This window comes from Cricetulus griseus, assembly GCF_003668045.3.
Source record: "Cricetulus griseus strain 17A/GY chromosome 1 unlocalized genomic scaffold, alternate assembly CriGri-PICRH-1.0 chr1_1, whole genome shotgun sequence".
Taxonomy (NCBI): domain Eukaryota; kingdom Metazoa; phylum Chordata; class Mammalia; order Rodentia; family Cricetidae; genus Cricetulus; species Cricetulus griseus.
The window spans coordinates 85262180-85280854 of record NW_023276807.1 but is presented as its reverse complement, the minus strand read 5'-3'; the positions used below and the strand labels follow the sequence as shown (position 1 = coordinate 85280854).

The window sequence follows — 18675 nt, the reverse complement described above, 5'->3', positions numbered from 1 at the left end:
TCTATTTCCTAATGAAAACAGTAATAAGTTATTATATGATGGTAAGACTGGAGACAAGAAGATGGAGGTTATTGCAGTAATAAAAGTAAGAAGTGATATGACCCCTGTTAGAGTGGAAATAGAGAAGAAATTAAAACAGATAGCTAAATAAGACCTAGTCATAGGTCTTAATGGTTAGTCAGTGTTCGGTAGTGGAACAAGATGATTCACTGATAACTCATACATTTCATTCTTGGGCAGTTGTCTGCATAAGCAGTCCAGTTCAGGGAGAGAGGCAGGAAGAATTCTGGAAGAGCAGGAGGCTCTAGTTTAGAGCTCAGGAAGGAGAAATACAGGCTGAAATGTTGGCATGGTGGTTGGTATCATAGAAACTACAATATGATTGACAGAGACATGGTAGTTGGATCTGAGGGTGTCAGTGGGATCACTCACATAGTGTGTGAATAGTGAAAGGAAAGGACTGATGATAAAATACTATGTGTGGTCACACTTAAGGGGCACATAGAAAATGAGGTACTCTTGAAGGAGATTAAAAAAAAAAAAGTGGTCAGAGAGATAGGAAAGTCAACCGAGATTTCCACATTAGAAATGAAAAGCTATGAGAGTCTTAGATAAGTGAGAATGATTAGCTTACAAAGTCAGAATGTTCTTTGCATGCTGAGAAGTCTCCTAGAATTTGACATAATTTTTTTGTGTGAGCTTTTAGAGCAGAATTGTGGTTGCAGAAACCTCAGTACTACACAAGAAGGGTGTACATGGGCAAGAAATGCAGGCTGTCAGTAGGGATGAATGTGAAGACTTGGGGTAAGGTACTGATTGAAGAGCTCTGATGAGGTATTTGCATAATGCCGGACACCTGTATTTTCCTTACATTTTGCCCCTTAGGTAGCTCCCTTGCTTCAACCCACTTCTGATCTTAGGTTTTATCTTCTTGTTTTGTAAATGGAATAGAACTGAGTGAATTTTTATGCAGAGATAAAAGAATTCATTTAAGGAAAGAAGTTGAAGCTGTGGAGAGGCAAGGCCATCTATAAAGCAGACCACAGAAGAGACATGCAGGGGTGGGGTCCAAATGTAGAGAGGCCAGTTTGATAAAAGAAATACCTCACTGGAGGCTAGCTTGGCAGAATGAAAACAAAATTTATTGTAAATAAATTTGTAGGTGACATAAACTAAAATGTCAGAGAAGAGAACTAATATGCTATCAAAAATCAGCCTTTGACAGAAATTTAGGATGAAATGGTAGATGTTTTAAATAAAATAAAAATAATATTTCTAGTTGAGTGTGGTGACACAATTATAATCCTAGAACTTAGGAGGGTGAGGCAAGAGAATTGTGAGTTTTAGGGTAGCTTGGGACACATAATACGTTTCAGGCCAACTTAGGCAGTGAAGCAAGATCTTGTCTCAAAAAAAAAAAAAAAAACAAAAAGTAACAATGACAACAAAATCCCACCTTTGTAGTTTAGAAGTTAATGTAGTTTTTAAAACCACATAGCATACTATATGTAATTTTACAAAAACTTAATGAGAAGAGTATCAGAAAAATTTGAAATGGATTTAGCTGTTGGGTTGCTAAGTGGTAAGTTTATTTGCAATGTTTGTCTTGTTCTGTATGGCCTACTATAATGGAAATCATAGGTAGGTTGAGGGATACTTGAAGGACAAAACTTATTTACCTAGTTAACCCAGTGTAATATTAAAATTTTCAAAATATATTTATGAATATAAAAATGAAAACAAATAAGAAAAATTGTGTTTCCTTTTTACTTTTTTTTCATAGATAAATCCAGGACAGATCTGGAACAAGTACCTAAGGTAATGAAGCTTAAAAATCAGAATTCACTTTTAATATCTAAGTCTTCAATTTTGTCTTATAAGAAGCTTTCATTTGACTGTTTTTGGACAAGTGAGATTATTTTGCCCTTCTGAGGGTGTGTGTGTGTGTGTGTGTGTGTGTGTGTGTGTAATTTTATTTTACTTTAATTTGAAGATATCTTCAGATAAATGATTTTACCTCTTTTTAGGTAAAATATTTAATCAGCATCCACAGTATTAGAATTTGTTATGCTATTTTGAAACAAAATTTGCTTTTGTCCATTCTCCCCTCCCTTATTACCCCATCTCCCTGATACTCCCCTTGTACCTTCATAGCTCCCTTTTTTCGTTTCTTATATTTATGACCCGTTGACTACCCTACTTCCTTCTTCCTTAACATCCCGCCCCAGTCTCCTTTCTAGTTTCATAGTCTGTGCCCATACTCCCACCGTGTGTGTGTGTGTGTGTGTGTGTGTGTGTGTGTGTGTGTGTGTGTATGTATGTATGTATGTATATATATGTATTTTAAGCAAGGATCTGCATATGAGAGAGGGTGTGCAATTTTTGTCAGAATTTCTGAGTTTGTGTTTCTTTGCTTAATAGATTTTCCAGGTCTATCTATTTTCCTGAAAATTTCATTATTTCACTCTTCATTATAGTTAAGTTCTCTTGTGTTTACATATTATATACCACATTTTCATTATCCCTTCATCTGTTGGTGGAACATTGGTTCCATTTCCTTGCTGTTGTGACTAATTCAGTAGTAATCATGGATGTGCAAGTGTTCTGTGGTAGGCTGTTGAGTCCTTTGAGTATATGCCCAGGAATATTATAGCAGGTCATATGGCTAGTTATATTTTTTATTTTTGAGAAAACTCCATACTTATTCCTTAATGGCTGTTCTAGGTTATACTTCTACCATGTGAATAAGAGTTTCTTTGTTCCCATATCCTTGGCAGCATTTGTTGTCTTTTTTTCTTAAATCTGACTTGGGTGAGTTAGATCTCAAATCAGTTTTAATTTACATTTCCCTGATGGCTAAGGATATTGAACACTGGTTGGTCTGCTGTCTGCCTGCCTGTTTTTTTTGTTTTTTTTTTTTTTTTTCCTCTCTCAAACCATCTATCCAACTAATTATTCTATTTGTTGATTGGCAATTTTGGTCTTTAGTATTTAATTTTGGCTGTTCATATATTCTAGATATTAATCTCCTGTCTAAAGTATAGCTGGCAAAGCTTTTCTGTCAGTCTGTATGCTATTTATTCTGCTGGTAGTTTCTTTTTCTGTGCAGTTTAAATTTCATGTAGTCTTACTTGTTAATTCTTGAGGTTCTTTCCAATATGATTGGAGGTTTGTTCAGGAGGTTCTTTCCTATGTCTAGATCTTGATATGTGTTCCCTGTTTTTCTGCAGCATCTTCAACATTTCACGGTTTAAATTAGTTGATGTACTTTGAAGTATTTTTGTTTAGTGTGAGCGATATGGGTCTGTTTTCATTCTTTTACAGGTGGTTATCCAGTTTTACCCACACCATTTGTTGAATAGGTTGTCTTTTTTCCAGTGTACATTTTTGAGGGCTGGGCTTTGTCAGAAATTAGGTGGTCATAGCTGTGTGGGTTTATTTCTTTGTCCTACATTCTATTTCAATGGACTAAATGTTTGTTTTTGTGCCAGTACTGTGCTGTCTGCCACTATGGCTCTGTGGTATAATTGGAGCCCAGATATTTTGATGCCTACTGGAAGTATTCTTTCTGCTAAGGGTTAGTTTGGCTGTGTGTGCTTTTTTTTGTGTTTCCATACGAATTCATTTTTTTTCTTCCAGTTCTGTGAGGAATGTGATGGGAATTTTGGTGGGTATTGCATTGAATCTGAGATTGTTTGTAATTGTATATCCATTTTCACAATATTAATTGTGAATCGCCAGTTCAGGAACAAGGAAGGCATTTTCTTCACATAGTTTCTTTTAAATTTCTTTTTCTAGTGCCTTAAAGTTTTCATTGAAGAGATCTTTGACTTTCTTGGTTAGATTTATTCCTAGGGTCTTAATTATATTTTTGAACTATTGTGATTAGTGTAATTTTCTTACTATGATGATGATGATGATGATGATGATGTAGGTTTGTTTTTTTGAGACAGGGTTTCTCTGTGTAACAGCCCTGACTGCCCTGGAACTTCCTTTGTAGACCAGGCTGGCCTTAAACTCACAGAGATCTGCCTGCCTCTGCCTCCCCAGTGTTGGAATTAGGTGTGTGCCAGCATGCTCAGCTAATTTTCCTAATTTCTTTCTCAGAAATTTTGTTATTGATATTTATGAAAGCTACTTTTTTGTTTTTATTGTTTTTGTATTTTGAAATTTTATACTCTGTAACTTTATTGAAAGTGTTTATTCTAAAAGCTTTTGGTAGCATCTGTAAGGGCTTTTGAATATAGAATTGTCATCTGAATATAGCAATGACATCTTTCTTTCATAGTTTGACTCCTTTTTTGTCTTTTGTCTTGGGGATGTAGCTAAGACTTTGAGCACTGTATTGAATAAGAGATAGGGGACACCTTTATCTGGTTTCAGATTTTAGGAAATGCTTTCATTGTTTTCCCTGTTGTATAACATTGACTGTAGGCTTGCCATGTATACTGTTTATTATTTTGAGGTATGTTCTGTCTATGCATAATTTTTCCAGTATATTTATCATGAAAGTGTACTAAACTTTGTCAGATGTCTTTTCTGCATCTATTCCAGAGACCCAATTAGGGTTTTGTTTTGTTTTTCATTTGTTTCTAGGGTTTTTAAATCTGTTCTGTGATTTCTTCAATGACCAAGTGTCCTTCATAAGTGTATTGTTTAGTCTCCAAGTATTGGTGATCTTTCTGCAGTTTCTGGTATGCCGATTTTTACTTTTATTCCACAGTGGATAATATACAAGGCATTCTCTTAGTGTGTGCTTGTGCTTGTTGACTGTGATGTGATCAGTTTAGGTTCCATGCTCTGCTGAGAAGAATGTATATTCCCTTTATGTTGGTTGGACTGTTCTGTAGATATTTGTTCAATTCAGTCAATCTATTGTATAACGTACATTTCTTTGCTGATTTTAAGTTTGGGACACCTGTATAGTCATGATAGTGAGCTATTGAACTCTGCCACTGTTACTGTCAGGACATAAGTGATCTTTATATCTGTTAGTATTTGTTTTATATACTGAGAGCACCAATATTTGGTGCATAAATGGTTGTAATTGTTAGTTTTTCTTGGTCAATCATTTTCTTTATTCAGTGTCCTCTTTAAAAAGTGTGTGTGTGTGTGTGTGTGTGTGTGTGTGTGTGTGTGTGTTTCTACTTGCTTGTTGGTGTGTCATGTATGTGCAGGTAGCTGTGGAGGTCAGAAGAGGGCATCAGATCACCTGGGACTAGAGTTGGAGGCAGTTGTGAGTTGCCTAATGTAAGGGAACTGAACCCCGGTCCTCTCTGTAAGAGCAGCAAGTGCTCTTAACTGCTGAGACATCTTTCCGGGCCCTTCAGTGGCCTCTGTTGATTTGTTTTTATTAGAAATCTATTTTCTCAATATAAAAATAGCTTTGCCTGCTTGTTCACTGCTTGTCTGCTTGGTAGGTTAATTATACTCTTTGACTTTCAGTTTTTAGGCATCTTTGCTAGTTGGGTGGGTCTCAGTTTTTCTGTACATTGAGATTTTTTTTTTAAATCAACCTTGTTATTGTCTATTACTTTATTGTGAGATCCTATCTGACTGAATTATGGTTGTTTCTTCTCTTCCTCCCTTCTTAGTTAGGGATTAGCTGGTTCACTGGGTTAGACCTGACGGAGTCCCTCTCAGCTCTTCTTGCTCATGTGTTCTTTCAGGGAATACACGCATTTATTAGGTATGTTTGGGGCTTATTAAAAATACTTTTAATATAGATGATAAGCAAAAGAAGTTAAGAGAAGGGATGAGGAACGTGGGAATGAAGTGAGGGACACCTATGAACATGAGTGTGTGGTTTCTTTGAGAGAGAGCTGCCTCCTGGAAGTGGGTTCTTTCAGATACTCACCTTCCCTGTGTGGAATTCCTTGAAGAGTGCTTGTGCTGTGCTGGCTTTGTTGTCATAAATTGCCTTCGTTTGTGTTTGTCTGAAGTATCCTTATTTATTGATCGAAGCCGGAAGATAACCTTCCTGGGTATAGTGCTCTTGGTCAGCAGTTATTTACTTCCTGGACCTAAAAAGTCTTATTCAGGTTTTCCTGCCTTTTAGGGTTGCAGACAAATATTCCTGCCTTTGTAAGGTGACTTTTTTTTTTTTTTTTTTTCTTTCTTGCAGCTTTTAGCATTGCTTCTTTACTTCCTATTTTAGTCATGGAGAAGTTCTCTGGCCAGGTCTAGTTTAGATTGTAAATGCCTCTTGTGTTTGGATAGTGGCCCCTTTCCTCTAGGTTTATGGAGTCTTCTCTTGTATCATCAAGTGCTGTTTCTCTTCATTTCCCTTAGCTCCTCCTCGTCCTACCCATAGAGACTAAGGCTGCTCTCTTGAGTGCCTCTCTGGAGCCTTTTGTAGCCTTGTTTTTAAAATGACAATAAGTTTTTAAAATGACAATACAAATGAAGTTTATTTATGATATTCTTTTTGATTTTGGTTTTGCATTAGTAGTCTCTTCCTTATCACCTAATTGTAGTTATGTCTCCTTTTAAAATCATAAATATCTTGGCTGTTAGCACCCTTCAAGTTATTAAGAGCAATTTTCTTCTTAGGAACATTTTTTTAGATTTTAGTGCTACACCTTAGCCCTCAGGAGGGTTGTCACAGTTACTGAGTAGAGTGAGAAAGAGACAGGAGCATGAAAGACAGGAAAAGGGAGAGAACTTTGGAAATGTTCTTATCTCTTTCAAAATGAAATTCAAGCTGTCATTCAGCACTCTGAATGTTCTGCTCTCACTTCAGCTTGCAACTTCTACTGCTGCTCTTTGCACTTTGCTTTTAAACTTCAGCCACTCCAGTTTTTGCTGGTTCCTTGCTTTACTTACATTGTTTCTTCTGCCTGGAAGGCACCCCTCCCCCCACTCCTGTATGTAAATCCTTTGTAATTTTCTTCTAAAAGGCAATTTTCCATGTGTTTTCTTTTCAGTTGAACACAATTTACTCCTTTGCCAAAAGGAGTCACTAGGGCACCTGTTCCCTAAGAAAATTGCTCTTCTTGCAAGATATTTATACATTGTTGCTTGGCATCAGAAGGCTTTAGGAACCCTCCTCCCCACTACCAAAATGTGCCAGTGCTCCAATCCCTTATATACCTGCATGAAATTTGCACATAGGTGCCTGTGTGTTTTCTGTACACATGCCTAGATTACTTTTAATATATAAATGGTGTGTACATAGCTGTTGTTTAGGGTTATTGACAAGGAAAAGGAGCCCTGTGCATGCTTAATACAGAAGATCTTTTCTGAACAATTCCAATTCTCAGTTGATTGAATTAATTGATATGGAACATAGGAATACACAGCATCAACTATATATACACTCTATCACCTTCCTTGGATTTATAATCCTTGAGATTAGAATCTGGGTAGTAATTTATCTCGACTTCTCATTAATATCTAACGTAATGGACAGTTAATAGATATTTATTGAATTCTTTTTTCTTTATTTTTAAAAATTTAAATTAGAAACAAGCTTGTTTTACATATCAATTCCAGTTCCCTCTCCCTCCCCTCTTCCCCCATCCCCTGCCCCCCACTAACCCCCATACCATCCCCTTTCTGCTCCCCAGGGAAGGCCTTGCCTTCCATAGTCTGTCATATCATTTGGAGCAAGGCCTAGACCCTTCCCACTGTGTCTAGGCTGAGAGAGTATCCCTCTATGTGGAATGGGCTCCCAAAGTCCATTCGTGTACTAGGCATGAATACTGATCTACTACCAGAGGCCCCATAGATTGCCAAGGCCTCCTCACTGACACCCATGTTCAGGGGATCTGGATCAGTCCTATGCTGGTTTCCCAGCTGTCATTCTGGGGTCCATGAGCTCTCTTTTGTTTAGGTCAGCTGTTTCTGTGGATTTCACGAGCCTGGTCTTGACTCCTTTGCTCATCACTCCTCCCTCTCTGTAACTTGATTCAATTCAGTGTTTAGCTATGAGTGTCTCCTGTTTCCATCAGCTACTGGATGAAGGCTCTAGGATGGCACATAAGGTACTCATCAATCTCATTGTTGGAGAAGGGCATTTAAGGTAGCCTCTCCACTATTGCTTAGTTAGTTGGTGTCATCCTTGTAGATCTCTGGACATTTCCCTAGTGCCTGATTTCTCTTTAAACCTATAATGGCTCCCTCTATTATGATGTGTCTTATCTTGCTCTCCTCTATCTCCCCCCCTCCCCGACTCAACCTTCCTGCTCTCTCATGTACTCCTCTCTCCTCCTCGTCTCCCCTTCTCTCTCTCCTAGCTCTGTCTCCCCTTCCCCCATGCTCCCAATTTGCTTAGGAGATCTAGTCCCTTTCCCCTTCTCCAGGGAACCATGTATGTTCTCTCTCAAGGTCCTCCTTGTTTCCTAGCTTCTCTGGCAGTGTGGATTATAGGCTGGTAATCCTTTGCTCTATGTCTAAAATCCATATATGAGTGAGTACATACTATGTTTGTCTTTTTGTGACTGGGTTATCTCACTCAGGATGGTTTGTTCTAGTTCCAAACATTTGCCTGCAAATTTCAAGATCACATTGTTTTTTTCCACTGAGTAGTACTCCATTGTGTAAATGTACCACATTTTCTCCATCCATTCTTCTGTTGAGGGGCATCTAGGTTGCTTCCAGATTCTGGCTATTACAAATAATGCTGCTATGAACATAGTTGAACAGATGTCCTTATTGTATGAATATGCATCTTTTGGGTATAAGCCTAAGAGTAGAATTGCTGGATCTTGTGGTAGACTGATTCCCATTTTCCTGGGGAATCTCCATACTGATTTCAAAAGTGGCTGTATGAGTTGGCACTCCTCTCCACATTCTCTCCAGCCATTCTGACAGGTGAACTAATTCTTTTGATTATAATATTAAAACATAGATAGAAAACTTATTACTGCCCCTAATTAGGTTTTTCCTTATCACATTCATGCTAGTTTTTTTTTTTTTTATATAGATGTAATGAATTGGTAAGTGCCTGCCCCTACTTCCCTTGTAAATGATGAAATTTAGATGCCTTGTATATTGATTGGTCTGTAGTTCATGGGCAGGAATGCACTGATAGTTATAAACAGGGGAGTTAATAGATTGGTACTTTTCACACAATACAGATTATCTCTCTGTTAGACAGGGCTATCCATAAATACTTCCTGTAAACCAAGATAAATGAGGAGTTAAATTGGTTAGTGCTGAGAAGACAAAGAGAAGACATATGAAATCCTTAGGAAATTACTGCTTAGCTGGATGTGGATAGTGGGGATGGAAACATTTGTCATAACTGAATTGGTTTGGGTTTTAAATTTTAGTTTGTTTATTCTGAACATTATTTCTGGAGGAATTTTTAGCAGGAGAATGTAGAAGTATGAGTTTGGGTACTTAACATTTTTAAAGGTGTCAGTGGGAAATATAGAAAGTAGGATATGAGCTGGTGGGTTGTATGATCAGATTCACTGATGCAGGCTTACAGCCATCCATATTGCTACAGAAAAAAGCATTTTTCTGTCTTTAATTCAGTTGTTAACTTATTTACTTACTTTTATAGATAGGAGCTCAGTAAGGTCCAGCCTTACCCCTGATCTCAAACTTGTGGCAGTCCTCCTTCCTCAGCTTTTTGAGTACTGGGATTACAAGCATGTACTACCATTTCAGCTACATTTTTCTGTCTTTTTGTTTTGTTGTGTTTTAGGTTTGTTTATTTAATGTTATGTGTTTGCATGTTTTTCTGGCATTATGTATGTGTACCACATGTGTACCTGGTGACTGTGGCGATCAGAAGATGACATATAGAAGATAGAAGATGACCCCTGGACTGGACTTATAGATGGTTGTTAACTTCCATATGTGTGCTGGGAACCAGACCCAGGTTCTCTGCAAGAGCAATAAGTGCTGAGTCATCTCCCTAACCCCATTTTTCTATCTTTTATGAGCATTTGAACTTGGTGAGAAATAGTTTTTGTGATAGAGATTTTTACTTTTGCCTCTCATATTTAAGATCCAAGTTAATTTTGTTTAATGGTATTAATAATGTTGTAAGAGCTAATGGATATAGAGAAGATATTTAACTAATTGGGGACAACACATTCTTTTGATAGATTTTTATGAAACCAGATTTTGCCTTGGACGATTCCTTAACTTTTAATTCAGTTTTACCATGGTCTCATTTTAATACTGCTGGTGGGAAAGGAAATCGTGATGCAGCTTCTTCCAAGTTGCTTCAAGAAAAGGTAATTTAATTTCTCACTGACTTTCCATATAGCAAACTTGATTCTGGTTATTTGGTACTTATTTTTAGAGTTCAGATTTACTTACTAAGCTCTACTTTTTATAAGTTCTCTCTCCTCTTCCCTTCCCAGTCCCGTTCCCCTTCTTTCTCTATTTTCTGTTCCCTTTCCTCTTCCTTTTCTGTCATTTCTTTCTTGGCTTCATCCATACTATGCTAACAACTCTACCACTGACTACATCTCTTACCCATTAAGTTCATTCTTGTTGATAGTCATTGTTATATTAACTCTGAACTGAACTGATAGATTAGTAAATAGCATCTTAACACCATGGACTATAGTTACGATTATGAAAAGGAAAAACCTCCTGAGTACATCTTAGCTAAAGTAGAAGTTGGTGGAATTTTACTTAAAAAACACTTACTTGTATAAGGTATGTATGGTAGGATTGGTATGCAGCACTGTGTAGGTGCAGAGGTCAGAGGACAACTTTGTGGAGTCAGTTCTCTCCTTCCTTTATGTGGGTTCTGGGCATTTGACTCAGGTTCCCAGGCTTATGAGGCAGGTGATTTTGCCATCTCACTGGCCCTAAGTTGATGGAATTGTAGTGGAGAGAATTTACTAGTCAACAAAGTGCTTTGTATTTATCCCATATTAGTTAATTCTGTAACAATGATCTAAAAGCACAGTGAACCAACTTTGTGAAGTGCTATTTTCATATTGAAGATCATTATTTTGAAGCAAAAATGTTTTAGTTAAAATATAATACTCCAACTAGTGTAGTGTATTATTGCTTTCTACTTACAGTATGTACTTTTGCTTTCTAGAGCCTAGTCTTTTCTCATTTCACCAGTCAACAATCTTTAAATTTTACTGTGTTACTATGTCTTAGAGTAAACATCTTGAAAATTGTTTCTAATTTAGAACTCTAGTCATATCAAGAATCTTCTAAAACTTGAGTGACAGTAAAGTCTTTAATCTCTGTTTTTTCTCAGCACTTGGCCTAGAGCCTCTAAAACTGTCTGATTCCTAAGGACATTTTATTTTACTCTTGTGACAGGTGACTCTTGTGACTCTCAAAGCCTTTCTCAAGAAGGCTGTTCAGTGAACTGGGTCCAGTTTTCCATAGCAATTGAAGAACAGACTAGGGAGCCTGAGAAAACTCTGTGGGGAAAAATCATGTGTATTCTTTTTCTTATAACTGTAAATGAAAATAAGATAATTATTTTTCCTTAGAAATTCTCACTTATGAAAAGTTTTTCCTTGAGTAAGGATATTTCTTACTAAACACAGTGGCTTATGATGCATGCTGCCTTATTCACAGACTGTACTTTCACATTTAGAGTCTTAAACTCTGGTAAAATAATACCTAAAAAAGCAAAACAAAAACAAAAAACCACCCTTCTCATTAATTAGAAATTTAAACATTCTTTTCTTATCAGTTTAGTAGAAAATAAAGTATGAAAAGTACTATGCTTTTGAGAAGAGTGGATTAATGGGAATTCTAAAAGTCTTTAAAATTCAAAGGAAATTCTTTTCTCATCCTGAATATTTAAAGTAACTAAAGTGATGGAAATTAAAAGATTTTTTAAGTCACAGAGTCAGGTTTACATTCTGGCTCCTTTTCATTCTGCTTTGTTAGACTAGGAATGAAAGAGTTAAAAGATAGCAGTTCCAAACTCCTAATGTAATGGAGTAGAATGAGTTCCCTGCTAACTTTAAAACAATATTGTTTCCTCCTTGTGTAACCCAGAGTTCTGATCTATGATGTGGTGAGTTTGCACTTTGTCTTCATTAAGGAAGTTTCCTTACGTGAGATGATGCAAAGGTGCAACACTGAGCCTGACTACCTGAATTGGAGCACTGAGATCCACATGGCACAGGAGAAAAATGACTCCCATAGATTTTCCTTTGATGTCAACATTAGGCTATGACATATGCAACTCTCCCCAACAAAATAGGGTTTTAAGGTTTTCCTTTAAAAAAAAAAATCAGGATTAGATATGTGACTTGGCAGTAGAGTAAGCCTTGCATATATGACGTTTGATCTTAAGCACTGCAGGGATGGGAGGAAATAACATTGTGCATAGGAACAAAGTTGTTTAATTTCTGGCAAAGTTGTTTTTTTTGTTTGTTTATTTGTTTGTTTGTTCCCTTTTGGTTTTAGTTTATCTTTAAAATCATAGACCTGTTAAAACAGCCCAGAGATTGGCAACATCATATAAGGCATAAGTGCAGGTTATCCATTCATCATTTGCCATTCTGAGATTTGAGTCCACTTGAGCATATGATCTGCTTCACTATGTTTGAAGTCATGTTGCTTTTACAGTAAGTGAGTAGCTGTATTGAAGATGAGAAGAAAAAGGGTATGAGCTCAAGAAAATTAAATTACAAAAATACCTTAATTTGTAACCCATTAGATGTTAAAAAGATTAAAAGTAAATGACATTATTGAAAATAATACCTTCTAATTTAAGTCATAGATACTGGAAGCTCATTAATTTAACACTGAGATTCAGAAATAGTGTCTAGGTTATAAAATCTGAAAGTAACAACCAAGAGAAATGAAGAATGTAGTAAAAAAAAAACATTCTCTTAGGAAGAAAGATAGGAAAAAGCAGCCCTGTGGTTCAGTAGATGTGCATTGTACTGATAGTGACAGAGGCAATAAGTTTCAGAGTTCCAGATCTGAAATTTAGAAAGCATATTAAATATACAACAGTAAGTAGTAGCCTTAGTAGTGTTATACATGAACTAGTTATTTAAGACATTTATTAAGAGTACAAGACACTTGGAGTAAAACTTACAAATGGATAAAAGAATATGTTTTGAAATATAAGCACCCTCGTAAAAACATTAAAATGAATGGTGTTGTATTTAATATGTGACTGAACCAACAATGTGTCATTTTGAAACAGCACAGTGTAGTATGAAGAGCTGAGTCTGACATATATAGGTTTATATGTTAGTTTTGGCTAACCACATGATTGTATTCAAGTTATTTAATGCTTCTCCATTTTCTCATTTGAATGTTAATTATAGCTGAAGTTTGTTACAATTAGAAAAAACATACATGCATGTGAAATAGGTGTGATAGTACACAGAAGGAAAAGCTCAGTGTAAACTCTAGCCATCTAGTTAGATAAATTATGTGTAATGTTGCTGTGGGCCAAGGAGATAACTTTCTCTGAAATCTTAGAACTCAAACTACCATTAAACCCTGAGTTCATTGGGAGAAGGAGGTAGTATTTAAAGGGTAGCAGTGCCTAGAAAGGAAGAAACAGGCAAGTAAACTTCTATTCTTTGGTCTCACATTTATCTGTCTTTGGGCTATACTTTTTGATTCCTATTTTTATGTGCCAGATTCCAAGGATCCCATAATCCAAAAATTCACACAATAGGATTTAATACTTTTAGAACTTTTTTACCATTTTCAGAAAGTATTTGGATAGTCAAGAATGATGTACTTTAAACATACCTGATTCTTTTCTTATTTTGAAGCTGAGCCATTATCTGGATATTGTGGAAGTAAACATTGCTCACCAGATCTCTCTACGGTCAGAAGCATTTTTTCATGCAATGACCTCTCAGCACGAATTGCAGGACTACCTCAAGAAAACTTCCCAGGCTGTAAAAATGCTTCGCCAGAAAATCGCACAGATTGATAAAGTTATGTGTGAAGGATCACTACATATTTTAAGACTGGCACTTACCAGAAATAATTGTGTTAAAGTATACAATAAACTGAAGCTAATGGCCACTGTACACCAAACTCAGCCTACAGTGCAGGTGTTATTATCTACTTCTGAATTTGTTGGAGCATTGGACTTAATAGCAACAACTCAAGAGGTTCTGCAGCAGGAGCTTCAGGGCATTCACAGCTTCCGGTATGTCTGTTAAGTAAACTGTTAGAAGTAATGCCAGAGAGGTTTCAAGGATAAATGTTTATGTGCAGTGTTAAAAGTGTGGATGTATTCAAAGTGAAATGTGTATTTTTTCTTCCAGATTGATTTGTTTAGTAATGTTATGATTGTTATTTATATTAACAAAATAAATAAAAACTAAGTATTACTAGCGATATTTCAACAGAGATGCTAACTTAAAATTTCTAGTAGTTGCTAGCATCTAGTAGATGCTAACTTAAAATACAAAACTACTTACAATTTTGAAAATATTCAAATAAATATGTCAGAATAGTAGATCAAGGTGAAAAGCTGAATACTAGAAGGCTTTAAATTATTTAGAATGATTTTTGTAGGTGCACAAAATGGCTCATGGGTAAAGGTGCTTGCCTCCAAGCCTGGTGACTTGATCTCCACACATGCTGTCATGGCGTATATAAGCCACATGCACAAACACACAAATAAATATAAAAATCTTTTAAATGGGTTTATATTGAATACTTTTAAAATTCATTTCTGATTTTCAGTTTGTGTCTCAGATTTCAAAGAATTCTAAATAGTGATTGGAAAAAAGTCTGTCCTTCCTGAGTTCTTACTTTGAGAATACCTTTATAAAAACAAAAACCAGGGCTGGGAGGATAACTCATTTGAAGAAGTGCTTTCCAGAGAGCTATGAGGACCCCAATTAGATCTGTAGAACACACATTTTAAAAATTTGGTCATGGTAATAGACACAGAAACTGGAAAATCCCTGGGACTCATTGGCCAGCCAGCCTAGTCTACCTAGCAAGTTCCAGACTAATGAGAGGTTGTCTCAAAAAACAAAGTAGATGGTACCTGAGGAGTGACACTCTTGCTTGACCTCCTTTGGCCCACATACACATGCTGAAAAGGGGTGGTAGTGACTGCAGATGTTTATTGTTCATGGTTAGAGCAGTTGCTTAGCCTATGAATTTCATCTTCAGTACCTCTAACACAAAAACAAACAAAGCTAATTTGACTTTGAAATTACACATAAAATATCTTTAAGATTGTAGTTGTGGATATTTTATATGTGAAATTGTATTATTTATAGGCCAGTTGCAGCCATCAAAATTTTATTACACTAAACAGGTGTTGCTATTCTTATAGAAGTTCTTGTCTTCTGGCAGACTGATTCAGAACTTGAAACAAGAGGTTACAATTGCAGTCTTACATATGTGCTCTGTAGTTTAATAGAGATGTAATATATTCTAGAAGAGTTAGAGTCAAAATAAGCTCATTTTAATTGAATTACGAGTTCTCATTAACTAAGAATATATATGCATATGGCATGTTTAGAGAGCACTTTAGAATTTGTGCAAAATTGAAGTAATTGATTTATTCATTCATTGAAGAAATGGCAGTGAGCACTAAGAATGTCAGACCAACTATGAGATTTTTGAGTCATGAACAAAGCAAAGATGCGCTCTGCTCTGACAGTTTCTGCTGTGTATTTTGTCAGGGGGAGGAGTTAAGCACATGGCTTGGCAGTGAGATGGTGATGGTGTACAGATTGCTGTGGAACTCTAATGCTAGGAACATAGTCCAGATTTTGATGGTTGCAGAAATGGTTACAGGCTAAGTCACAAAGCTTTTTGAAAGGCTATTAAAAGCTATTGTTGAATACCCTCTCCTTAAAATTATGCCTGTACATAAAATTTTGGATGATTTATGGGCCTTTGAAGTCTACTGTGGGTTTCCCAACATAGAACCCCAAGTGACTAAATCATTTCTATTTTTTTCACCTCTGAATTTAAAAGTCCTTTCCATTTTTAGTTTGTGTGATATTTTTAATGTATAATTGATTTTATCATTTCTTTACAAAAATGGTCTTAAATGACAGAAGTTCTGGGTTTCACTTTTTGTTTATCATATGATAAAGTCATGATATTGGCATTAGTATTGTCTGCCTAGCACAGAGCTGAAAAGTAGAAATAAAGAGTGAATGCTTGCTTGCTGAATTCAGTTTCTAAACCGCTTCTAGTTTTTACTGCATAGGCCATACAGTTCTATTCGATACATAACATTTATTTGTGATCAATAATGTTGATGAAGAATGTAGTTATCCAGAAGTGTCTGGGAAAATTCTAAGACTAGAGGTGGATGTTTATCAAAGGTTTATGATTTATTGCACTACAGAATCCAATTCCACATTTGTTTGTTTGTTTGTTTGTTTGTTTTCCTTATTTTGTTCTTGGGGGGTCAAACCCATGGCTTTGTCATAGTGGCAGTGACCCACCAGTGGGCGCCCTAACTCGGATGTTGCTCTGGTCTCATATTGCTGAGATGTCTGTTGTCATTTTCTTTAGAACCTATACATGTAAAGGATATTTAACTGTAAACATTTCTGTAAAGCTGCCTATCACCTGACAGTTCTCTTATGGTAATAACTGTGAAAAAGTTTAATTTATACTTTGGATAAGTATCTTCATATGCAAGTTATTTAAAAAATAAAAGAACTCTAAAAGAAAATATCTTTTAAATCCTGATTCATACTTGAAGTAATTTGAGACTAAGTTTTGGTAGTTGAGGAATTTTACTTTGTGTTTTAAATTTCTGGCAAATTCTATTTGATAGATTTATATTCTTTTTATTATAAGATTGTTAAATATCAATGTTATTTTCTTATAAAGCTTCATTAGTATTTTAATGCCATTTAATTTTATTTAAAAATGTAATTCATTTTGGACTATTTATGTTTTTGTCTAATCAATTAGAGAAGTATACTCTCCAAGTTTCTTTTTACTATAAGCATTGCTGGTATAAACTGTTCTTTTTAAATCTAAGAACTTTCTATTTGAATTTTACTTGCTTCCCACCCTTCTGTGCTTTAGGCTGTTTTTTAGTCATTTTTTTTATTCTTTTTATGGGGCATGGCTTAGAAAAGTCCTTCATCTCTTTCTTAGTAGAGAACCAAGGAGCACTGTTGGGTCAAGTTGTTGATAGTCTTCCTATTCTTGTAGATGCTAGTTTAGGTTTTACATTTGCCTGTAATCTTTGTCTTGCAATTTAAGGGGATTTTTATTTCAAACTCCTAATAGTCATATTACCAAAATACCTATTTAAAAAAAAAAAAGAATTCAAATATTGTTCTTTGTGTGTCATTTCCTGTATACTTTTTCTAATCAGTGACAGAAAATATTATGTATTTTTTCTCATTTCAGAGCTTTTGACTTGAAACATTTCTATATAAAACCTTTTCTGACTTGTAAATCTCAGAATACTTCATTTATATCCTCTGATGACATCTTACTGTAGTTCACTGTGCTTTATCATCACTCTGGCTTCTCAGATCTTTCTGTAAGGCTTAAGTGTCTTGGGCAAGAGCTGTGTTGCACACATCTTAATACACATTTGTGAAACCTCTGCATTATTTAACAATACCAAAAAAAGTACATTCTTGTTCTTGGTATATTTTTTTCTGTCTTTTTAACGTCCTGTAACTTGGATTATGATAATTGTAACTATTTAAAGTTAATTGTTCATAACTATTTGTAGTAGATGTATATGTGTGGTTCTCAGTCTTTGCTCCCAGAAGAGCTTTAAAGATAGATATGCCACATCTCATTGAAACCAGTTAATTTATACTTCTAGAAGGTAAGGCTCTTTATGTTTTCAAAGCTCTCTGAGATTTCTAATGTGGGCCAGAATTGAGATGATAAACATAACCACTACTGAATTTTCTGAAATTTAGATCTTCTAATTAAAGTGCTTATATCTTCCTATGTAAGTTTCTTTTTCTTTTTTTAAACAAAAATTTTAACCACAGTATCTTCATTTTTCAAAGAAGTATTGTGTGTCTGAGATAAGCTACCAAACCTGATTCCTTCTCTGAGCCTAAAGAACTACTTATTCAGGTGGAAATCTTGGCTCATACTTAATTCTTACAATGGCTGTTTTGTTATTTATTGGTCTTTGTGATTAAAAAGATAATGATTTTTACTGTTTAAAATTATTGTGATACTGGACAGTTTTAATTATAATACACATATTTTGAACTATCACACATGAAAAGAAATTCTGCTCTTCGCAATAAAAAGTCATTCAAATAATGAATGTAATTTTTGCTGTATTATTAATTTAGAAGTATTGGTAAAGTTAGCAGTATTCTTACTATATTCAGATTCTTACTATACTATATACTATGGTATACTTTAAAAGTCTCAGTATGGGCCTAAGAATGCATTGAATATGATAGGCCACAGCCCTTCCTTCCTTCCTTCCTTCCTTCCTCCTTTCTTTCTTTCTTTCTTTCTTTCTTTCTTTCTTTCTTTCTTTCTTTCTTTCTTTCTTTTTCTTTCTCAGAAAGGCTTTAATTACTTTAAAATCCAGGGCTCTGTTTGCTTTTTTTATTGTAAAGGTTTGTAGAAACTGAGAACATTATTGAGTTCATTAGTACTCTGAACCAAGTATGGTACATGTATTAGATGAGCTGTTTGGTTTTCCATCCCTGACTTCAAGCTCTATTACACAGCTATAGTCCTGAAAACAGCTTGGTATTGGCACAAAAATAGACTGGTAGACCAATGGAATAGAATTGAAAACCCTGATATTACCCCATA

The 18675-nt window shown here is 35.4% G+C and overlaps 1 protein-coding gene across 1 annotated transcript in view; it reads left to right on the top strand.

The window, feature by feature from the left end:
• Positions 1-18675, top strand: part of Vps54 (VPS54 subunit of GARP complex) — a 75596-nt gene that overhangs the window by 19416 nt on the left and 37505 nt on the right. The window contains exons 5-7 of the mRNA XM_027388226.2: positions 1784-1818; positions 10062-10193; positions 13692-14077. Coding sequence (XP_027244027.1) covers positions 1784-1818; positions 10062-10193; positions 13692-14077 — 553 coding nt within the window. The remainder of the gene's footprint in view (positions 1-1783; positions 1819-10061; positions 10194-13691; positions 14078-18675) is intronic.